We start from the raw sequence: 25,069 nt of genomic DNA, 5'->3' as shown, positions 1-25,069 counted from the left end.
GTATTAAAACACTATCCCTCTCTAGGGCCTCAATAGAAAGGCAGCGACATATCAGTTACGACATAGCCTTGCTGCCCCACCAAATACCTGTGTTACATAACAATGAAGTGTTTCTGCACACAACGCTGTGTACCTTTCACGAAAACAGAGCCAGGACGATGGCACGGGTCCAGGAGGTGTAATGGACACAATCAAAACGATCCTGTGCGCGGCGGTGGTGGTGACATCATCGTGCCTGGGATTGCTGTTTTATGCAGACAAGTGGCAATTGGCCACTGGATGATTGGAGGCTGAGCGGGGACAGGCCAGTAATTTCTGTCTCGGATAACAACCATCACCTCATAAACAACGCATTAGCTTATGGTAGAGTGGTGCAATGGGAGTGGGAGATAGTGAGGGGGATCACTTTGGCTGAAGGAAAAACAGAGAAATTGTGATGTGATGTGTGTCTGAGTGAGTGTGTGTTTGTGTGCTTTATCTGTCTGTCTGGGTTAGACTAGAAGCATACGCTATGTGCAGTACTTAGTGCTGTGGTTGTGTGTCTTGTGTTTGTCTTGTCTTGTGTTTGTCTGTGCATGCATGTGTTTCAGACGCTGTTGTGTATGCGTGTGTGTGTGTGTTTGTCTATTTTTGTGTCACAGTTTTGACACGTGTGTACATTGTGTGAGAGTGTGTGTGTTACATCTGTGTGTGTGTGTGTGTGTGTGTGTGTGTGTGTGTGTGTGTGTGTGTGTGTATATGGCATGTGTGTCCGCTTTGATAGTGTGTAATTGTTGCCGCGGCGTCGGCCCGTGTCTGCTCCCCCTTCTTGGGCCGCAGCTGAAAATGATTACCCCCTGGCCGAGCGCATGCGCATGCACGAGCACTTTGATGCCCGCCGAGTTCCTCGGTGGATGTGTCATCGATGTTTTCGCAGGGCCCTGTGGAGAATTCAAAGCGTCTCGCGAGGCCTCGCCTGCATGGGCAATTACAGACCAGCGGGCTCGTCGAGCGCGCGAGCAAGCAGGGGCCCTGGACGGCCGAGGCGCACCACAGGAATGGCCCCTCGCCGGTCCCCGGGGAGATGTAGGAGACAAGGGTTATGCTACGTCTCCTCCGCTAGAGAGAACAGCCTCCTTTATTCTTGCCCAAACTGGGAGAAGCTCATTTCGTCCCCAAAAAAGGTCTTATTTATTATCCTCATATTCCTCATACCCAAGATTCCTCGGAAAAGGAAAGGCTCTTCCAGAAAGGTCTAATTCTAGATGGGAAAACAAATTGTTAGAATCCACTGTAGAAGCGTACAGTGATGTCAACACTGTGCTCCTTCAGCTAAACTTACTTGTGTTTTTGTTCCTTGTAACATTTACAAGTTGAAAATGATGCACGGAAACAGCATGAGCTTATGTGTTGACCACATTCAACATGACAGTCAGAGATCCCTTTAACATTCAGTCACTGCTAAGCTCCTCTTATTAAAGTCACGTCAGGCAGCATAGAATCACACACAAGTGCTTATAAAAACAATCATTAGAAGTCCACCATCTGTAATCACGTCAGTCTCTAATCACTGCTAATGTAGGCTGGCATCTGTCAGGTGGGTGTCTGCCCTGTCTGTCTAGTGACTTCTCTCATATCCTGCTGGATTAGTGTGTCTCTGTGTAGTGGTGGAGTGTGGTCTAGGCTTTTTGGGCCTATTGGGCCTCTGCAGTTTAGTTTAAAGAACCAGCAATCTAACTTGTGAAGTCTTTGGTACTGTACATACTCAATCTAGTTCAAGCTGTAATAGGCGCAACTACATGGGTGCCAACATGTGGCAGTGCCGGCGGCTGTATGCAGTGGATGATGGTGTGTCGGAGTAATGGAAAGAGAGTAAGGGCCAGTTCTTGGAAAGCACACACACACATTGGGGATGAGTCTGCCTCCACCAGACAGGAAGTCACTCTGGTGGAGTGGAAGCTTGAAATGTCTGCCAGTCCAATGAGTGTGAGTGTTCGGCGGCTCCATGCTCACCAATGAGGAACCCCTTGCACGGGTATCTATCTGTCAGACACGCACACACACACACATACACTCATCCTCAGCTGTGTGTGATGTGGACACTCCCAGAGGCTCTGACGTTAACCGCTTCACACCTAAGGTCTACAGCAGGGGTGGGCAAACTTTTTGGCTCAAGGGCCACATTGGGTTTTGAAAATTGGCCGGCGGGCCGCACAACAAACCCCCGCCCCCACCCCCCTCCCCCCCCACACACACACACATACATTTTTTTTTTTTTTTTATAGCCTATAATTTAGTATGAAAAGTATTTCTTTTAAAATATTAATTGCTTAAACATACTGCTAATTTTATGCTGTTTGATGTATGAATTGTGCACTGTCGCTTTAAGACAGTCGCTTTAATTCACGTTTATTTCTCAATGATCTTCTGCCTGCTCCGCTATGACTAGTGCTGTACCTACGGCTGGGCCTCACAGTTTTTAAATGGTCAGTAGTGGGAACTACTGTTGCCTTCATGATTTCCTTTTAAAGGTTTCTTATAAGAAGGATATCAATTATCAACATTGACAAGCCAGCTGGAACCTGCGGCTCTCTCTCCCTCTCATGAGTGCAGACGCGTTCCCAATTAAATGGATCGCATAATGTTCACGTTAGATCTGCTGCAAAGGAGATAACTAAGAGTTAACTTAGTTTAACATGATGCTATCTCTATTTAACATGATGTTTTGACATTGTAAACGTTCTCTAAGAAGAGTGAAAAGCAGTTTGCAGTAAAGCTAACCAACGTCGTCTCTATCGCAGGAAAAAAATAGAGAGCATTTCTGAGATCTGATAACCAAATTAAATGCTCGGCGGGCCGGATGAAAGTGCTTGGCGGGCCGGATCCGGCCCGCGGGTCGCAGTTTGCCCACCCCTGGTCTACAGTATATGAACAGAACTTCATAGCTGGGATCATTTTGTGTGTGTGTGTGTGTGTGTGTGTGTGTGTGTGTGTGTGTGTGTGTGTGTGTTTGACAGTCAGATACCCGTGCAAGGACCAGAACCTTCTCAGGACCTTTTCCTCATCATGTGTAGGCAGAGCCTCCTCTTCTTTTTCGATTTCCCAAATGAGATTGATGGCGTGACACTATTTGAATTAGAGTCAATCAGGATGTAGTTTTGGATTCCCACATCGCTTGTTTATTCAGCTGGGGCTAAATATTTGTGCGTCAGGGAGTAAACACTGTCATGCTAAGGAAGTTACAGCTGAAGTCATTGGATTCCTTTATTTTGAGCACAAGAGATAATATAAATCTAGTGCAACATAGTGACACATACACATACAATGCAACAATGCAGGGATGAGAAAGGAGAAGAGGTAGGAAGAAATAGGTGATTTAAAAGAGTTAGCATAGCTTCACTGGGCTTTAAGGCACGAGAGTAGGAGACCTTGTGCTGGATTGCCAGTTATGCAAGTAGCACTTAGTAACCAGCAAGGCGTCCAAGATCCAAGAGTGTAATTAAAATACATGTGGCTGCTGGAGAGAACCAATGCCACAGCAAAGTGTCCACAACACAAACACACACACAAAGACACATTCACATGGGTGCACAAGCATGAAACACACACACACACACACACACACACACACACACACACACACACACACTACCTCACACACTGAATCATACACAAACACACACACAAGCACACACACTCACATATGGGTGCACAAGCATGAAACACACACACACACACACACACACACACACACACTACCATATACGCTGAATCATACATACAGTAAACACACATTCACACACACACATGTAAAGATGCACGCTGCCGTATCATGTCCACCAAACACTGGCCCCTGACTCCTTGTCAGCGGAAATAGGCTCCTAATCCACTCATTCTTTCACCATTGCATTTTTGGAAAAATCTGCAGGCTCAGTCCCCCTATTAAGGCCGAATAAGTCCCCCGTGACTCAACATCATCAGAGAAGTATTTCCAAACAGCGCTGACAGAGAATAGACTCCTCTCTCTCTCTCTCTCTCTCTCTCTCTCTCTCTCTCCCTGTTTGCTGGGAAAGACTATTAATAGGAGTGGATATTTCATTTTGCGGCAGAGTTTTCTGTTTGGGATGAATGTTTGTTCTGAGCAGCCTACGTCAGTTCTTGAGTAATTTCATTTAGAGGAGCAGACAGCAAATAGCCTCTATTCACAAGTGGTTCCTATCAACACAAGCTATTGGGTGGGTGGTCGGTATAACGTAGAAGCCACGGTAGTTAATCTGCATGTCTTTGTGCACGTGTATGTGTGTGTTTGTGAATGTGTGCGTGAGTGTGTCTGTGTGTCTGAGAGAGAGAAAGACAGACAAAGAGAGAGAGTTTGTTTATATGTGTGTGTGACTTCATCCGTGTGTGTGTGTGTCTATGATTGAACGTGTATGCATGCATATGTTTATCTTTGACTATGTGTTTGGCCTTTTGTGAGGACTCATTCACATGCGGACTTCATTGACGTCAGTCCATGAGTGCCTGCCCTGCAGAGAAAAAGCCTCTATATGGACTAACAGCGATAACTCACGGGTGGGAAGACACAAAGATGAGCTTTGTCTTTCCAGCAGGAGACATGACCTCAGCCATTAAAAAGCCACCCACGCAGCGCTTCAGTTAGCTTATCCTTCCTCTTCCACTTAAAGGTGTGGCGTTGTGGACTGGAGGCCTTTGCAGAGAAGCTACATCCTTATGTGCACACAGTTGGGGCCAAAACGATGTTGGATTACCAGTGTGGGTGTAGTTAGACATGCGGTATATGTGTAGACATGGGGTGTCTGGGGAAGATGAAGACTTGGGTGTCTCATCCAGTCATGCTGGGTGTTAGAAGTCTGAGGACAATGGTTGCAATTGCTCCTCCTGGTGAGACAACAGATGAAGACACTTAACCAGCCTTTTGTGTCAAACCCCAGGAATGCCCCGAAATGACAGGGAGTTCAGTTTGCGGAGAACGCCGCTCACTAGATTGCATTACAGCCCTCAACTATTCTCTCTCATCGCTCTCTTTTCGTATTTTTGTCTTTTTTTTCATTTTGCTGCATTTGTCCTGCGGTTCGTGTTTAGGCTAGACCTGAGGTTCACTGTGTGATGACATCATTTTGGGATCGGAAGGGAGGGGTGGGTGGGAGCGGGCCGGGTGGTGGTGGTGGTGGTGGCGACAGCGGGCGGTGGTGGTGGAGGGAGATCCTGGATGGGATTCATGCTATTGTCTCTGCTTCCTGTGCTGGGTTGGGGAGTGTTGGCTTGGTGTCTGCTCAGGGGCCTGTTTTGGCTGTGCTGGGGGCTATCTCCTCTTCTCTCCTCTCCTCTCCTCTGTGCGGATATGAGTCTGGCCTCACCTCGGCATGAGCGTGTAATCTTGACAAACAAGGCAAGCGGGACTGCAGCAGGGGCCTTGATGGGATGTGTGCAGGGCGCTGTCTGCACGTACTGCTCCAAGCTGTGTGATTGATGTTGGTGTGTGCGTGTGTCTGTGTGAGTGTGTGTGTGTGTGTGTGTGTGTGTGTGTGTGTGTGTGTGTGTGTGTGTGTGTGTGTATGTGTCAATGTGTGTGTGTGTCAATGTGTACATGCGTGTGTGTGTGTGTGTGTCGTATTGTGTGAGTGTTTGTGTCTGTGTGTGCATGCATATGTATGCATGTGTGTATGTGTGTTTGTGTGTGTGTGTGTGTGTGTGTGTGTGTTTGTGTATGTGTGTGGACAATTTGATTGGTCTCTTGGCTCCTTGTGCATGCAATATGTTTCTCTCAGCTCCATAATCAACACACTCATTTATACACACACACATACAGTGCACACACACACATATGTGCATACACAGTTTTGTAGGCATGCCAGAGATTTGAGCCATGTCCTCATCTGGACTGACTGATGGTGCTCTCACCTTAACAAGCCACAAATGAACAGATGGTGTGGACCTCCTCAACACCACTGGTGTGAGGCCTGTCTACCTCTGTTTCTCTCTCTCTCCCTCTCCCTCTGTCTGTCTCTCTCTCTGTTTCTCTCTCCCTCTCTCTCTCTGTGTTCTTGGCATGTGTATTTCTCCTTGTTAGTACATGATTGTTTGCTTGTGTGGCTGTAAGGTGAACATGAGACAGAGTCAGGGTAGGAGACACAGCAAGAGGGACAGACACAGAGAGAGCATCTGTGTATTTTAGAGAGAGAGAGAGAGGGAGAGAAAGAAAGAAAGAAAGAAAGAAAGAAGGAAAGAAAGAAAGGAGTGTGGATGATGTGGGTTACAATGGCATGGAACTACATTCAAAGAAATGCCAAAAATATTTATGGAAGAACTGAACTCTGTGGCTATGATATGGCTGTGTTTCTGTATTTGGGTCATAAAGAGCATATGGATGAAACTATTACTGCAAAACCTGACCTTGCCAGTATAACTCCACTGGTTAGCTCGAGTATCAATCAGTCATGCCAGATTAAGATGTTACACTCAATATGAGGTGTTCTGCTAAACAACTGCCAAAAAACATGTTTATCAGAATTTACTGGAAATTCTCCTTTGTGGTAAGGGTTTAATGACACCAAGATGCTTGTAGACCCATGTCTACATAGTACTTACAGCGTGCCCATCCGGGCCTAACCTTTCATTGTGGGTAAACGGAGGAAAAATTTATTAGGATGGTGCTTTCGAATGCTAACGTCATGCTGTGGCATCTAAGGAGTCCAGTCCTTAGTCACTCTAAGTCACTCCGCCCTATCTGAGATCTCCATGTTATTTTGGGTAATCATAAAACCCAAGGTAATTTATAGCTTCTTGAAACATAAGCTCATAATATGCTTTGTTATAAATATGAGTGTATTTTGTGCAGTGAGCTCATGCCATACTCAAAATTTAATTAGAGACCTCAGTAAGGGCAATGTTTTTCTGACTGTGTTTTTTTGAATTATTATTATTATTTATTTTATTTTTTTTCTATTTAAATTCTCGCTTGTCTTAATCACCCCTGCCTTCGATTCCCATCGTTGGTTCCCATGCACACACCAGTTTGTACATTCCATCAATAGCACTGCTGACCAAGGCAGACATGAATCATCAAGAAGAGACTGGCGAACACAAGCCAAAGACCAGGGACAAGAATATGTGGGCTGAGAGAAAAAGAAAGATGAGGACTTCAGTGATGCCAACTGGTGGAAGATGATGAGTTAAAGTATGAAAGAATGACAGAAGTAATGACAACAACAACAACAACAACAACAACAACAACAACAACAACAGCAACAGCAGCAGCAGCAGCAGCAGCAGCAGCATGCAGCATATACCTACAGCCATAAGCAGCCATGTTGTATAACAGCCCTGTCTCCCATTCTTCTCCCTCATTTGGCCCACCTCCAGCCCCCCGGTACTGAGAGGCTCAGCCCCCTCCTCATCTCCTCTATGCGCCATGTCCAACTCCTCCAAGAGCACCACGAGAACCGCAGGTCAGGGCGCTGATAGATTGTGTTTTAATGGAGAGAGTGAGCCACCAAGGATAGGAGAGGAAGTGAATGAGTGCCTGCATGTATTTAATGCATTTGTCATCGTGCATTTGGGTGTGTGTGTGTGTGTGTGTGTGTGTGTGTGTGAGAGAGAGAGAGGGGGGGGGGGGGGTTGAGGGCTGCATGACCTCTTCAGCTCCATAAGTCTCTTTTCGACTCATGCGGTGCTATCAGAAGGGAGTTAGTGCAGATAGTTCCGCACCCATTTAGACGGTAACAGCTCATTAGTACTCTGCATGTCAAACAGGCTGCTTTGGATAAAAGGCAATTCGGCCAATCTTCATCCCATACCTCCCTCAGTTCACGAGGCCATTAGAAAAATATCTGTAAATGTAGGTAGGTGGAAGAAAGTACAGTATCTGGCAGGAGTAATGCTTGCATTACTGTGATGTGAATTTTAATGATATTCACAGAAGTGCTGACTGGATTTTTCATACCTTTAGGTTGAATCTGTCAAGCGTTACAAATGGATAACTACAGTTTCACAGCAAATTAAACTAAAATGTGTTACTTAAAATTAAAAAAAACAGTGAAAAGATTAAATGTCATTAATTTGAGACTACATATTAAGCTGGCATGAATAAGTGTGTTACATAAAACGCAATTACTGGCAATGACCTCATTGCCTGGGTTAACCCAAAGCATCTTAGTAATTTTCCTGTCACCGGAGGTTAAGCAAAACATTTTACTGACGCAGCCGTGTGAGAAGAGAGAAGGGGGTGAAACTGTTGAGAAATAAACGCTTTCATATTTCATAAAGTTGCTCATACTATTTGGAGTCATCTTTGGGCTCGGAGCCAAGCATTCCTTGATAAAGGATTAGTGTCAAATTGAGACCTGTCTTCACACTGACACTGATGATTCCCAGTCCAGAGTCTCGCTGAGCCAACTGCGCCGAGCTTTCGCCAAATAAATGAGTCTCGTTCATGGCTCACTTCATTTCGGAGTCTCTTTTGAGTAAACTGTGAGAAATGAGATGAAGACGGCGAACTTACGGTGAGAACCCACTCAATGCCTTGAAGACCAGCTCTCTTGTGTCCCCAGTAAATTACACACACTCTCCTTCATGGCACCGTCTGACCTTCTGTACTCATTGGAGAAGAGGCTCTGATGGCGTAAGGAAAATAGTGGGGATAGATGAAAGGAGTGTAGGACTAGACTAGGATTGTGTTGTGGATGGAATACAAAAGGTTCTTTTCCAGAACTTGTCCCAGTCTACAGTCTGTGATATCAGGTTCTGAGATGTAGTCTTGTTCTATATCTGTGCCTGTTATTGTTAATGAGTACTGTTACTCTATATTCTAAAACCAGAGGAACTTTTAGGCAAAAGCATGGGTATCAAGTAGTGTTATAAGAAACACAGTACTGTACATTGCCATTGTATAATACTGAAAACATCTCCCCTAGAAAAAGTAATCAAAGCCTAATATTTGCTTGTGTACACAGAAACAGCAATAATCTGTTTCCCACTATGCAGTATAGTTAAAAACTTAACCGTTACTGTTGAAAGAATCGGTCCTGTGTACATAGAAACTGAATATTTTGAATAACTGGGTATTTTACGGATAATTATGCATACAAGAAATGTGCTCTAGGAAGATGCCCAAACCTGAGATTTAAACTGAAGAGTATTTTTCTCATAATAATGTCAGCAAAGAGCTTTACTGTCAAATCCTTTTCTGTGTATTCTGGATGAAGCCGCTCATATATGGGGCGATGTTATTTTTTGTGTTCTGTTTTTCTTTTTAAAGGTCTCTTGCACGCTGTAATTAGTAGTTTGAACCATTAGGATAGACGATATCTCTTTAAATCAGCCCAGTGCTGGTCAGATCTCAGAATTCCTCTCATAAAATGACTGGATTTAGTCTAAAGCCATGCCAGGCTCCTTCATGCCATTTGAATTACATTTCTGTGATGTTCTCCAAGAAGCCTGGTGGGCTTGTAAAAGCCCAAACTGTTTGATTTAGCACTTTTGCACCCAGCCTGCAGGGCTTTGCTAAAAAGGCGTGCATCGAATGAGGCTTTTCTCATTCTGGGAGATGCTCTTGAACACATCTCTGCAGCCACTGATCAGGTCTACAGGTAAATCATACAGTTGACACGTGGACCTGCATTTGAAGCTAAGACAGAGGAGCATGCAAGAGAAGAGAATATCGTACTTACATATCCTGTGATTAATATGCTTCCAGTGATGTGCTTTCCACTCAGACCACTTGCAGGGTATATATTGCTCTTAGACTTTGGCATGAGCGTTTTTATTCCATTAATCACCTCAAGAATCCCAATGTGGGCCAAGCTCCGAATAGGGAGTGGGGGGAGATTTAAAATACAACTGTGGCTCTTTCTCACTGCTTGTAACATACCACAAAAAGGCCAAGGATGCAACAGGACATGGTGGTCCATGTGAAAGTATGCTCTCCTCTGCTCTGCCTCTTGCCAAACAGTCTGGTTTCTTTTTTTGTCACCGTTGTTTTGCAAACCCTCTCTGACAAACCCTTACCTCTACCATCAACAGCTGCTTTTATGAGCATTGGTCTGGAACAACTCATCTTCATTGCGGTCTGTAACAACTTCTCTTCATTGTTGCCCGCATTAAACAGTGGCTTGAGTTGAATTTCTATGTGGGTGACTGTGTGTGCGTGTGTGTGTGTTAGTGTTTGTGTTTATTAGATCGGCATATTGGAAAATAAACTCCAATTCCTTGCTGACATGTCAGTTCTCATATAAAGGGAGTGGAAAGCACCACATTACTCAAGATAACCGAAATCATTCAGCTGACATTTCCACAAAGAACCACTTTCATGTCATCAAGGAACGGGGGGAAAAGAACAAACGAGCGAAGGCACGTTTTCGACCACTCTGGGGTATCTGCGTCAGCCACATTCCGTCAGGGAAAAGTAAATTGAACTGTTCTCTCATAAATGTTTGTAATTAACGGTTCCCACCTCAAAATTAGTCTTTCCTAACACTTTTTGCAAGTTACAAGCTCCATTTCCAATTTTATGTGCCACTCGTTAAACCAGAGCCTCGCAGAAGCGCAGAGAGTGCCACAAATCTCTTGTGTACCGATAGGATGCTCGACTGAAAATAGCCTCTCGCTATTTTTTTCACCTTATGGGCAGCAAGTGCTCCTGGACGACAATGCAACAGGAATGTTTATGTGAAATAAACCATAGATAGTTTAATAGTATGGCTCTATTAATACTTTATGTGTCTTCAGTCGGTTTAGATGCTAGGAATGAGAAAGTTGTCAACTCAAGAGTCGGTAATGTTTAAAAAGCCCTGGAGGATGGTAGTTTTATTTCTGGGTTAATGGCTACCAGAGATGGAGTAAGCCATTTTTTGACTACTTCTTTCACCAAACCCCCATTAGGCCTTCAGTCATCACCAACCGGCGTTTTAAAGTGCAGCAAATCCCAGGCATGGATGTTGGTCTAGTGCTGTGCTTATATTTCTTGGCAGACCTATCAATCTGTCTCATGTGCAGTATTGCCACTCTTATCTGATGTGCCACATATTGCTTTTTCTTAGTCACCGAGCGCTAGCATACATTTTTATGATTATGTCACTCCGAACGACAAAAGATCTCTTTATTTCCTTATCACACAATCGCCCTTGGCTCGGGAGCGCGAGAATGGAGCGCCACACTCGACTCCAATGTTTGCACAATTTGGCTCTGGACTGCCCCTGAGCATGCATTCGGGACTGATAAGCGATGCTAGCTGGCAGCTCCAAGCCATTTCCACCACCACCCCACCCCCCACCCACCTATCTCACCCTCGTATCTTGACACTGTTTTGGCGGTGAGCGTGTTCGCCCGTCACATTATTCAGATGCAGCTGCCGCCAGCCTAAAGGACATGGTGTCCAAGTTCACACTGTCATTTCCTTCAGCGTCTGACCAGAACCACAACAGCGGGAGAGGAGAGGGGGAAAAAAGACATAATAGAGGCCTACGTTTCCTCTTTTTTCAGCCAAACCATGATTTACTCGAAGAACCCACTCAAACAATTATTTGGTGTGTGGGGTGAATCTGAGAATCTCTGTGAACTGGTAAAACTATCTTCTGCAGGTAATTCTTTGCATTTTTGGATGCTCCTCCTTGCTATTCAATCTGTTTTACCTCATAGCGACAAACTTGGCCTCAGTCTGCCTCTCATCTCAATGGAGACAATGGAAAATGAGTCTCCTCTGTTCTGAGGCCTTTATAGATGTCTCTGCTTGTGCTATACAGGCCAATGTGTTCTCTCCAACTGCCCCAAACATTTACAAGCATCCTGACGACTGAAATATGATGATCACTGTAGCTGACCTCATGTAGCTCCTCACAGCCCGCAAAAGCATGCATTCCGTCCATCCCACTCCAGAAGACTGAGAACACAGCACCACATCTAGCAGAAGCTTTAAATCCAAAGTGACTTACAAGTCAGGTACAACAAATCAGCCGGATGGGAGAATAGAATGAGACTAATGAGAGTAAGCACCACCAAACTAGTTCCAGGCAACCTGACAAGTGTTGAAGCACTCAGTGCAAAGTGAAGAAGTAGAAGTGCACTGTCAGTGGAAAAGTTTAGGGAGGTGGGAAAGATAAGAGCAGTTGGGGCATAAGGTGTTAGAAGTGTTTGTAAAGAAGGTCTTTACACATCTGCCTTTTTCTGTACTTATGCTAGGCCTTGTTGTGAGCCCCTATGGGAGAACAGCCTGGGAAAGACTCCACTTTTGGTGAAAGAAGCAATACAAATCCAGCATCTAAACAATGACTTATCTATTGTGAAATAGTTATTTTCCCTTCTGACATATTGGGAACCACACTAGGCTAATCTACTTTCTCAGGCCCCACCCGTTACTGGTGGAGTGTTGTGGACTACGCCTCGGACAGCAGCTATGTTTGTTCACAATAGCTTGATTGAGCTCCTCTCCCACACTACCGCGCTATAGTTTCAATCACATTTTCTTTTTTTTTGGTTCCTCTCATGCATCTTCGCTATGACTGTGGGTTTGGCTGGACACAAACCGCTAGGACACAAACCCCTTAACAGTTCATACTTGTCATTTTTTTTTTCTTTCACAGTTAAACTATAGCAAAATCCGGGGGGAAAAAAAGTAATCGTAGAAGGTCGACCGCATCGACCTCCATTTTGCCAGAAAAAAATAGAGTTTTTGAAGCAAAATTACACCCTGACAGCAGCAGGGCATAGTGAAGCTCACATGCAAGGATTCCACATACATCAACGCAGGACGCAGTGTAGTTGCTTATTAGTCGGCCCGAATGTTCCAAACCAGTATGTCGAGCTGAGGGATTCCCGGAGAAACTGCGGTGAAAGTTAGAGTGTATAAACAGACTGAACGACTGTGGCACATCATGCCAACTGGGCTGGTGCAAGCTTAGACAACAAGTCTACAGTCTTTCTCTCTCTCTCCCTCTATTTCTCTCCCTCTCTTTCACTATTTCTCTCTCAATGTCTCTCTGTCTTTCTATCTCTCTCTCCCCCTCTCTTTCACTCTCTCCCATGCTGTGAACACTGGCCATAATACCAAGGCTGGTGGACGGGGTCATAGTTCTTTTCCTCCCTTGTCCACCACCATCTGTGGGCTCCCTCTCGAAGTCGCCATGCTGTCTGATAGACGGGACAGATTGCTTTTAAATCCCGGGGGTGTTGCTTAAAAAGGTATTTCCTCATTTAGAGAAAACAGGGGGGAAGAAAAAAAAAGAAAAGAAGAGAAATCTTTAGAGAGTTGGAAAACGAATGGTGTCATACGCAAGTGTGCGCTCTGTGGCTTGAGAGGCCAATCATGACATTCTGTCAGAGATATGTCATCTCATTACACTACGCACTGTTGGAGCCTGGGACCTAACTACTCACACTAACACACTCACCACTGAGAATTCCTGACAAGTCGGCACAGCTTGCCGTGACGAACAGTTGTAAAAAGTGTTTTTAATGGCTTCATACTGTATCTTTTATCACATTGCAATTTTAATGCTAAGTGATGAAATGTTTGTAAAACATAAAAAGCCCACTATTATAAAGTACTATGTTTATGGTGTATTGTTGTACATGTTGTACAATGTAATACACGGCACTATGACAATCGGGATTTTTATGCACAACTTTCCAGATATCACTGGAATATCAGTATCATAATAATGCAACAAAGGACAGCAATAAATAGACTACATTGCAATATGGTTTTCATTTGTTATCGTTCACCTGCCATTTTAATAATTCAGTTTTTACAAATGGAAGAATAGAACCAGATCTCCCACAATATGTGACACATCTCACTACAGTAATTATGATTTATTATTCAACCAGTGGTGAGTCTGGGAAACCATAAATATCTAATTCATGCACATTCTTAAGGGAGCACGTTGTGACCAAAGTTGCACCGCTATCATTTCTTTCCAGGCCCGTACTGTGTTAGGTTGGTTTCAGGATGCAGAGAGAGAGAAGTGGGACAATTCTGTCACTATCTGGCCTAGAAGAACCGGCGGTTGGCACACGCCCCGCCAGTTAGGTCACAATCAGGAACTAGCTCATTTTTTCCTATCATGGCGGAGCTGATGCCATAGAAGAGTGACAGAGATGGAGAGAGCGAGAGAGTGTGTGTGTGTGTGTGTGTGTGTGTGTGTTGAGGGTTGAAACCTGGATGGGTTTCAGAGGCCCATCTTTATTTGATTTGCACGGCTGTTAGAGTGAGATAAATCTCATCAAAGGGACCAGTGCATGTGAATCACTCCGGAGAAACCCACAAGATATTTTTAACATTATCCAAGGAGTCTGCGGCAACAAGAGCGTGTTCTCCAAAAAAGCGAGTCCCAAAAGACTTGCGCACACTGCCACACATCTGAAAAGCAGACAGTTTTCTACAATCTGTAAATTTACAATAGGATGTAACATGGGAATATAATGTATGCGTTATATATAGATTGAGCTCAGTATATCAGTGCACCTGTATGAGAAAGTGTTGAGTATGCTTATTTTTTATGAATTCTTTTATAGGTTATATTGACAAAGAAAACAATTTTGGTTTTATGTTTAAGAAACTAAAGCAATGAGGTATGTCCAATATCTCAACAACAAACTCCCCCATTTTTTTTTCTCAAGAGTAAAAAAAAAGCTGCAGAAAGCGCAGAATGCATTGACGCAACTGCAGCTGACCACCTCTGCGCAAGAGCCCCGTAGGTATCCATGTCATGTGTATGTTCGGAGGAAGCTGGTGAATGTGTCACGGCTGTGTGATTCATGAACTGAACCCGAGACCCTGCAGAGAGGCTGCAGAGCAAACGACGCGTTTCAGATGTGCTCATCCGCTTGTCGTCGTTCGACAGCGGCCCCCGCTAGGAGCATGGACGTTCTCATGGACCACTTCTCTCCCGTTTAACCCCCTCGGCCTTTCAGCACGGTCTGGCACTTGGAAGATTCCGGGTGAAATTCGATACAGCGTGACTTGAGGCACTATGGACAGCAGCAATCTGCCTATTCTGTTGTAATTGTTATAGTTGTAGGATCTCGAGGGGAGAAACTTCTTGTTTCTTCCGCAGCATGAATGGGGGGAAGGGATAATAATTAGACATTATTGCTACACCATTATCCCTAGAGGTAATGTGGAAAAAGGACAAAGAGTTGACAGAAGAAACTAAAAAAAAAAAAAACTTTTCCTAGCAAAGGAACCAACATATGTTTCTATTTCCAACACAGGTGTGTGTGCACCTCTCATCTTATCTACACCTCATGTTCAGAGTAGGAATGTGTGTGTGTACAGTATGTATGTGTGTATGTGTGTGTGTGTGTGTGTGTGTGTGCTGTCCTATGCTTTTTAGTGATAGATGAGACAGCGGATCCCCTCGAGTCCAGGTGTGGCAGGACTCTTCCCCTTACACAGGAGGCCGAAGTCTTATTTGTCAACTCGGGGACAATTTATGAGCCAAGGGCCCTTCCCCTCTCCGTGAGCTTACAGGAAAAACATCCCCAGGGATGCACTGGGGGAAGAGGCGCGTGGAGGAGCACTCGAGGGTCCTGCTGCTGCTTGCTTGGACCGGGACTCCAGTGAATAACAAAGATTCCTGATTCGTCTCTGTGGTGTGACTATGGTGACCGAGGTCAACAACCTCAGAAAACGTCAAATTAACCACGATGGTTATGAAGCTGTCTTAGCCAGTGGTTTCGTCCCATCAGTTAGGTCACTGCAGTTAAGAAGCAGCACTAGACTCTCTCTCTCTCTCTCTCTCTCTCTCATTCTCTCTCTCTCTCTCTCTCTGTCTGTCTGTCTCTCCCCCTCTCTCTCTCTCCCTCTTTCTCTATATCTCCCTGACAGTTCTTGACAGAAACTAGAACATTTTGACGTAATTCAATGAGGAAAGCAGAGGCAGGCCGTGTGTGGGAACAGGCTTGTGCAGCACACAGTGTCTCCAAGGGTCACTGATATTATCATGATCCTTGTCATCTCTGTGGTTACGACAGCAGACTTCCTTTGTGTGTGTGTGTGTGTATGAGCCTGTGAGTGTTATATGTCAGTATACATGTATGTAGTGTACATGTGTGTATAAGAGACAGCATGTCTTGAAGGCATATCTACAGCTTTGTGGGTGTTTATTCATGTGAGAGCATGTGGATGAGTGTGTGTGCTTTTGTCTGTGTATATTTGGAGAGGTAGATTTTGTAGATATTATTGCAATCTGGCCTCATCAGATAGCAACGTCTTTTCCCCAACAAGTACAACCAAACAGATCCACTAAAAACAGCCTGAGTCGATATTTTCAGAGATATTACCGCAGCAATCGGTTTTCTACGTAGAAGAGGTACAGAACACCAAAGTCACCTGGATGTTTTCTGGAGCATACACACAGCCACGCCTTACTTATTCCTGGTCCCTGCTGAGTAAGTGGTTGGCACTACCCTTGGTGACTGGTCAAGTAAACAGCAATATTTCAGTTCTGGATTGAGTTTCGATTTGCTATCCACAACAGCTATCCACAACAGGACCTGCTATGGAAGGTTTTTACAACTCTGGCCATTTGTTCGACAACAAACCAGGTCCAGGTTTGTCCAGTGGGGCTTGGTGAGTTACAGTATGCTACATGCCGAGGAATGCCGAAGGGAAGGAAATGGGGTCGGTGACGGATGGTAGACTTTGGTGGGGTGATGGTGGTGGTGGTGGTGGTGTTGGAGCTGAAGTTTAGGAAAAAAAAAAAAAAGAAGTGGCCATAAAACACTACCCCGTGCTAGTCCACCGAACCTTGAAAGGAACCGAACGTCCTCGATGTAACGTGTGCGAGAGAGAGAGAGAGAGAGCTGCGGCCGGCAGCCCCCTTTTTTTCTCAGCAACATCTGGTGAGAGTTAGGGGGCCGGCTGCTCCAGGCTCTCAGACCACCCCCCCCCCCCCCAACACACACACCTCCCCCCCACTTTAGCCTCATACAGTGTGCAGTGAGGTCATCAGTCCTGGACGCAGCTTTGATGGCCAATTAATCAGAGTGGGCTGCTTGACCTCCTCCACTTTCACATGCTTTCTGGGCCTTCTAGGGAGAACGAAGGGGGTCGAGGGGATGGGGACTGTACTGAAAAAGAGGGAAAGGAGAGAGAGAGAGACAGGGAGAGCAAGAACTGTGTGTGTGTGTGAGAGAGAGAGAGAGAGGGAAAGTAAGAACTGTGTGTGAGAGAGAGAGAAAGAGAGAGATCTGGTGTCTGCTCCCAAATCCTGCTACACATAGCCCTCAAACTATGTAATCATAGTCCCAGTGTGCCAGGACCCAAGAAAGGAAGTGATTACATCCTGCTACAATGCAACGTACAACAATGGATTAACGAGCATGAAATTAAAAACCGGTGTGGCGCAGCGCTCTTCAAATGGACTCCATCTCCTGGCCCGCTTGCTTTGATAACAAGGAGGGTTACTGTTGCTCCCCTTCAAACGGGTGATAAGTGGTCGTCCAGTGTTGTGCTTTCTGAGATTTGATGTTTTCTTAGCCCCATTTTTTTTCTCTCGTTTTACTGTGGGACTCCTTTGACATGCTTTGGAATGTTTGACAGCATAAGGAACAGTGAAGCAGAACAGAAGAGTGAGGTTTTTTTTTTTGTTTGTGCTTAACCTGTGGTCCGCTGTTGTAATGAATGGGTTTTGTCTGTGCTTCAGATTGTCTCTTTTGCAGAGAGTAGGTTTTAGGTCAAAGCCTTTTAAAACATTTTGTTTGTTTAATACAGTTTTGCAGCTGAGTAACAGCACATGACACATGAGCGGCCAGAATAAAGCGATTTATTCAGAGAAAGAGAGAGAGTTTATCTCAACTATGTCTAAGCTTTGCCAACAACACACTTTAGTTCAGTCTTATCCTTAACATAATACATGGAGATGCTGGTTCATATTGGGCAGCTCTCAATGTGTGTAGGTCAAATGAAGAACTGGATTCCTTCTATTATCACGTGAGTCTTTTGTGACTGTACAGTGAATCTTCTGTATATCACTGTATACTACTAGTATTACTTTCCTGCCCTGCCCAATGTTAATACAAACAACAGCCTCGGAGGGACAAAACACTTTTTTTTTCTGGTGTGTGTGTGTGGGGGGGGGGGGGGGGTGTCAGGTTACACATCTCTTGAACATAGAGTACTCCAGTGCACTCTGAGTCCACTCTGCTCTGTCTGCGTCTGGAACGAGGAAAGACGACACACAAATTACAGCCGTTGTGCCGATGTGTGCTCTGCGGTTCTGGCCTGCATGTGAAGCGCGGCCAAACCTTGGACGTCCTCCTGGCAGAGGCCTCGCCGCAAAACTCCGCCGGTTTCCACGGCAACCTCCGCATGCTCCACCGGTCATTATAAATGTTGTGCGACGCCATCATGTTGTCTCCACTCCCAGCAACTCTCTCTAGTAAAAATCTACAAATCTTATCGTTTTCTCTTCGTTTACATTTTACTTTGCACAATAATTAACCTGACCCTTTCGATGCAAGGACTGTTGCTCATGGCAGTTGCTCCTTCCTGACACGCTTGCTGATCAAGCACAGTGTGGGGAACGCCAACGGGCCAAGGCAAATATGCTGTGTAATTCTGATAATAAGATCATCGCAATTAGACCACTTCCAGGATATTTGAGCCAGACAGGATGTTACATGCACATCATGTGAGATAAGTGGCCTAAACTAGTGTGTCTGATGTCACGGAGGACCAACTTAAACAAAAGCAGTAGAGCTGTGCTTATTCACCATTTCATTGATGGTAGTTTAGACGTGTAGCTTCATCTACAGACATGGTAAGCATTCTCAAATTATGTGAAGTCTCCCGTTGCCATGGATGCTCTCCTCCATGATGTCCTGAGTTCAAGCATTTGCCATTGCCATATAAAGACATTACTGAAGCACAGCCAGTATGCCAGAGTATGTGTTTGTTGGGTTTAATAGTTTTCCCCCCCCCCTCTCCTTCAGGATTTTCTGTCTTTTTTTTTCCAGAGCTAGTTTCATTCCAGGCCAAGTCATCATGTTACACTCTAGCCATCCAGAATGGTCGGCTCCACATCCCTTCTTGCAGGCTTTTTTGCTAGAGACACTTGACATGTTTGAGTTATCACCAAGTGAATGCTTTTAATGAGGACTTTGTACACCCCCTGTGAATGTGGCAGTATGGCTTGTGTTGTTTTCATTATTCTTCTTTTTAACACTTGTTTTGAAATGCACCCCAAAGTTCTGTGCATGTTTGAAACCTTGAAGTCGTGTTTTCACTTTATAGCCAACATCATAGATTTGGACGCTAAAAGGGATGATAAAAGGTGGAATGAACTATGTGTTTTTCTGAAAGGAGAAAAAGAAGAATGAATATAGTACGGCCTGTTTTTTTCCCCTTCTCCTGCATCACTTTGGTACATTCCTCAGGAACCTCTCAAATATGATTACTGTGAAATCCAAAAAAGTGAGAGCGGTCCACTTTGGCAATGGGAGCCGGTAAGCGTATGAGACCCCTGCCAAGAGGCCCGGCAACATGTTTTAACATGGCCCGGGGCTACAGTGAGTGCAGCCGGCCCCAAATCTTTCCCAGGATATTTATACTCCATGGCACAGTGTTCTTGACACACTTATCTGGGTGTTGAACCTCATCGGCTGAGGTAAGGACGGTAACTACTTTTTTGTGCCCGCAATGGTTTCACTGTCCGCTTTTGGGGGACGAGGATTTATTTTCGGTACGCAGATGCCATGCAAGATAGCAGCTGAAACCTGATGATAAGTAACAAATTAGCTGCCTGTAACGACCCCGAAGGCTGTTGTGCCACCCAATTTTAGAGTGCTATGTTAGGACGGCCAAGCTTGTCGATCTAATCCTGGAAACCGATGGTGTAGCTTCAAAGCACAGGCCGTGCTTGTGCAAATACAAAATGTGTAATAGAAAATTCCACCGTGTTATCGTGAAAATAAAATGTAAATAAAATTACACAGCCATTTAAAAGTGTGCCAATCCAGAAAGCGTACACTCTTTGATATTACGTGAAAAATGTTGACAGCTGATAAAACGGCAAGATGTAGTATGAGACGGCACATCAAAATAATCAAGATAAAAAGCCCCCTAACATTACGTGGAACCTCTGGATGATTTGTGTCTGATTCATCTGCCATGATGGGCTAGGCTTACGGATCAGGAGGCAGACGAGGTTGCCATGACCCTCCACCCACCGAGCCTCCATGACAACTTTGGATATCTGCAGATGTAATGAATGCTGCGGTGGATGCCATTTGTCACGGTGGAGAGGCAGCAGGGCACCATGTAATCCCTCGGCCCCCGGAAGCCGGCCAGACCCACGGGCTTCGTGTCAAAATGATCCTCAACAGGAACGGACAAATGGACCTCGCCACGGCTGGCTCAGCTCTCTCGGGTCAGGAGGAGGGATTGGGATGGTGGTGGTGGTGGTGGGGGGAGGGGGGGGGGGTGGTGTTGCAACGAAAAAAAAATGAGGTTCTCATCGAGAAGTCCAGCACCGGCCAGCAACACATACCGGCTCACAAACCCTAATGACCAGAAACACTCTCTGCACTACTTCACGTCCAGAGGAGGCCAAGCTGCTTTCAAGTGAGTCAATAACAATGACCCCACTTTGAGAAAAACGATTCGTCATCAGTTCGATGATTAATCGCGGGCACCATGGCATTCAAACGGCCCCTTTGTGCTTTTTCAGGGCCTGAACCATACGTTGTCTAAATATTTAGTCTGAGTTATCCTCTTTGATGGTGGTTTGTTGTACAGTGTTTGAAGGAGTCAAATGCGTCTCACACGTGTCCAGATATGATGGTGAGATACCTTCAGATTTGGACAGAGCTAGGAACAGACCAGAAAAGAACCACAGAGCGGAACCAAAGAGAATGTGCATCAGAACCTTGCCATGAACCCTGAGTTGAAGCGTTGCAGCGTCCAAAACAGCTACAGATGCTGGACGGCTGCAATGCAGTGAATGACCGCCTGTTTCATACGGTCAAACTCGATTATTATGAAAGCAAATCTCATTTCATATTGTCAAGGAAATGAGCTCCAACTATTTTAGTTCCAGTTGAATTTCAAGTATACTCACTCAACCAAAATCTGTTGAAGCACATTCTTAAAAACTGCCTTTCTGAGAATACCCACGGGGTAAAGTGCTATATTACATGTTGCTGATGAACAATAACACACTCCCACCGATATTGAATTATGGTTTGGCCATCTGGCCACTGACCTTTCCCTGTCCTGTTCCAGCAGGTTGGTGAACTCGTCGCTCTTCTTCATGAACTCGCTGTGGTTCGTCTTCTCGTCCTCCAGCTTGTAGATGGTCTGTCTGTGGGACTGCTCCACGATGAGGAGCTGCTCCAGCATGCGTCGGTACGTCTCGCGCTGCTTCTCCACCAGCTTGTCCAGCTGACAAACAGACAGAGTGTTGTGATTTGTGATTCAGATTAGCCCTTAAAGGTGTAGGTTTTTGAACATTCTAAGTTCCGCAACAATTGAAGGTTCTAAAATTCTATGTTGAATTCAATGAACCCAGATATTCTTTAGAATGTTAATTTCCCAACATTCCCGTCACACCAGGGTGACGGTACTCGACATTTTGTGCTCCATTATTATGAAATTTATTATGAAATTTATTGTGAGGAGGATAACCCCTTGAGATGAGACATCTCGTTTTTCGAGGGGGTCCTCGGGACACAACACAAAGACAATACAGCACATATACATTCACACCCTCTAAAGCTCTCCCTCATCCCGCCTCGCCCACCACAACCACCCCACCAGGTCCTTAGTGAAAACCAGACCATGTATTAAACCATATATATACAGTACAGTAATAGATAATTTTGTACTTAAATAGTCTCTTTTTAGTAGCCGATATCAGATATGCTAATGTGTCAGTAGAGTATTACGTTAGCTGGATGATACATGGCTGTGATACTCAATGGCCTTTGTGGCTGTTGTGGAGTTTGCGGTACACTGCAACCCTGTTGCATAGGCTCATACACCATACGTGCACTTCATTTTCTCTATGTCAATCCAAGCTGACTTTGAACCTCATATGGGCGTAGTTTAAATGTTAATCCCTGGTCATCATACGACCCACAACCTAACTGTTGATGCAGTTATCCCTCTGGGTCATGCTCCTCACCTCATCCATGGGCTTCTCGTAGATGTCATCCTTCCATCCGTCCCCTCTCTGGATGGCGTCTCTCTGCAGGGACTGGAGCACCTTCTGCGGGGTCACAAACCCATACTTGGCCTCCAGGACGGCCAGGTCAATCTTGTCAGCCTTCAGTACCGTAATGACCTCATCTCGGGCCTGCAGTGAACGAGTCAATGTCAAGTTTCTATTTTTTTTTTTTTTTTTTTTAGAGCAGCGGCATGATGGGTTTGTGTTAGCAGTGTGTGTGAGTGAATGGAGCTGGGGGGTGTGTGTAAGTTATTGGTGGGCTACACGCTTGGCTGACACTTTACAGTGGCCATTTTTAGAAGCGTGCATAGCAGTTAATTTATGCAATGGCAGGGCGGCGTGCGTCATTAACTCTGAATGGGTCTGCATCGTGGCAGGTTAACGGTGAGCCACCGCCGCCTGCCAAACTTTCCAAACCTCCAAAATCTGTCACTTTTCAAACAGGCCGTCGTGCTCTTCAGGGGGGAAATAAACAAGCAAGTCAACCGTAAAATACTTAGCATGTTAGCTCGTGAAATGAGTGCATTTCTAAATGTGGTCAACTTAGGAGTGCCCTTTACTATGTGTGTCTCTCTTTCAGTTGTTTTTTTCTCTCACATCCTCCCGCCTCGTTTTACAGGCCTTGTACCTCTCCATCTCCAACCCTCTCTCTTTCATGTTCTTTACCGCTATTCTTTCTCCTGCATCTTCCTCTTACTTTCTCTCCCTTCCTCAATCTCTCTTTCCCACTTTTCTCCCTTTCTCTCCATATTACACTCTCCATTATTACTCTCTGTCTCTTATCTAACCCTTCTCCTCTCCCTCTCTATCTCTCCTCTCCCTCTCTCTCTCCCTCTCTATCTCTTCTCTCCCTCTCTCTCTCCTCTATCTCCTCTCCCTCTCTCTCCCTCTATCTTTTCTCTCCCTCTCTCTCTCCTTCTCTCTCCCTCTCTCTCTCTCCTCTCTCTCTCTCTCTCTCTCTCTCTCTCTCTCTCTCTCTCTCTCTCTCTCTCTCTCTCTCTCTCTCTGCCTGCCCTGTGCTGCTGCCTTCACTCCTGTCATGCTCCATCAGGTGTCCATGAGGGAGAGGGATGTTCCGCTGAGCTGGCCAGGGTCATCCAGGCCTGGGCTATCTGGGAGATGGATTAACATTACCCCTTTGCTCCTTTCCCCCCCCTCTCCCTCCCCCCTCCTCCCTCTCCCTAGCCTTTCACAAGCTAGGAGCTGCCCCCCTCCCCATTTATTTATTTTTCTTTCTTTTCTTTTATCTATCTTTTTTCCCCTCTTGGTTTTAATAGCCCCACTTCCTTGGTTCGTGTCCTTTTACAGGTCCCTGTCCTAGTGGTGTACGCTCCATTCATCCCCCTTTCGCTTCCACGCGAGGCCTCTGATGTGAAAACCGCACAGCTGTTTTACGTGCCATAAGTCCATCACCATCACCAGGGAGTTTAGTTCGCCTTTGACCAAGACCATAGGCACGTTCAAATTCAACAAAGAGAGGCGAGGGTTCGAGTTACACACATTTTCATTGAAGTTTTATATTTGAACATTATTTTTGTGTGAACATGTGAACAAAATAGTTCCATTTCAAATGTAACCCCAGTCTGGTTTGGTGCCCATGTTACTGCCTAAGGCCTTTTCTGTATGTTCACATTCACAGTGAATTCAAAGCAAATTACTTATTCACTAACATTTGCCTTTGTTTGCTATTTTGGAGAGTTTGGTTCATTCATCCTTACATTTATTTTTTTTCATTCATGCTGACATTTCTTCTAATTTTTTCCTGTGCTTGGAGAGGCATTCTAATTCTAATCCAATTGCTATTTGTTTCTACCACTATATAGTTATATATGATTAATTATTTCTCTTACAGAGTTCTAGTTTATGGTTTTAAAATAAAAAAACATTATTTTCATTGTGATATAGTTGTTGATATTGTTGCCGTTGTTACTATTACGATTAATGAAGGCTTTCTCAATTTTATTTGAAACCATTGTTTTTTTAACTATGTAGTGTTCAAGTCGCTTTGGACAAAAGTGTCTGCCGGATACCATGAGCAAGTGTAGCTGGGTAGTGATTGAGACCCCAACCCACCTGCAGCTCTCCCTCCAGCATGCTGAGCAGGAAGAGGAGGTCGTCACGTGAGAGGTCCCTGCCCTTCCCCGCTGACGCCGCCCTGGCTCGCTGCTGCCCACTGTCACTCTGCCCACCACTGCCACTGTGCCCACCAATACCGCTGTGCCCGCTACTGCCGCTGCTGCTGCTGCTGCCGGCACTGCCGCCCTTGTTTTTCCTCTGGATGGTGGCCGCGTCATCTGGTGGCTCCCGGTGCCGAGGCTGGCCCGGGCCCCTTCCGGAAGGTTCCCCGTGCTCTGCGGCCCGCCGGCGGGATCGCGTGTGCTGCTGCTGCTGCTGCTGCTGCTGCTGCTGTGGCCGCTGCGATGAAGGCTTGGCCTGTGCAAGGTCCTCCATGCTGTTGCTACGGGAACGCATGGCTGTTTACCTGGTGATAGGAACACAACCAGAGATTTATGAGTGGAGGTGTTGCAGTGTGTGCCTGTGTGTATGTGTGTGTTAAAGATAAAGGTGTATGATAAAGACAAGTGTGTAGAGATGTGTGTGTGTGTGTGTGTGTGTGGGTGTGTGTATGTAAGTGTGTGTGTGAGTGAGTGTATGCAAACTGTGCCACAGCTGGTATCATGAATGAGAGCAACTAATCAGAAAAGGACCCGATCCAACAGGTGTTGCCTAAAGAAGCTCATGCTTGAGGGTTTAATCCATCACCTATGGGAGCAGCAAAGCTTGCTGGAGCTCCCAACAATAACCGCCCCCGCTCACACGCCTGACAAAGTTTGAACAGCAGTGGCCTAAACAAACTCACACCTTTACAGCGGAAAGAAAGCGTAAAAGAAAAAAAAGAGAGAACC

The 25,069-nt window shown here is 45.3% G+C and overlaps 1 protein-coding gene across 2 annotated transcripts in view; it reads right to left on the bottom strand.

The window, feature by feature from the left end:
* Window positions 1-24,645, bottom strand: part of filip1l (filamin A interacting protein 1-like) — a 45,222-nt gene extending 20,577 nt beyond the window's left edge. For both annotated transcript variants that reach the window (XM_076303233.1, XM_076303232.1), the window contains exons 1-3: window positions 24,237-24,645; window positions 22,122-22,292; window positions 21,201-21,379 (exon numbers count right to left, since the gene is read on the bottom strand). In XM_076303233.1, coding sequence (XP_076159348.1) covers window positions 21,201-21,379; window positions 22,122-22,292; window positions 24,237-24,635 — 749 coding nt within the window. In that variant the 5' untranslated portion in view covers window positions 24,636-24,645. The remainder of the gene's footprint in view (window positions 1-21,200; window positions 21,380-22,121; window positions 22,293-24,236) is intronic.
* Window positions 24,646-25,069: the final 424 nt, after the last annotated feature.

This window comes from Alosa pseudoharengus, unplaced genomic scaffold, assembly GCF_046254945.1.
Source record: "Alosa pseudoharengus isolate Yale_2024_CS ecotype anadromous, Long Island Sound unplaced genomic scaffold, YU_APseudo_1.1 YU_APseudo_1.1_scf_24, whole genome shotgun sequence".
NCBI lineage: Eukaryota > Metazoa > Chordata > Actinopteri > Clupeiformes > Clupeidae > Alosa > Alosa pseudoharengus.
This window is presented reverse-complemented; position numbering and strand designations above follow the sequence as displayed.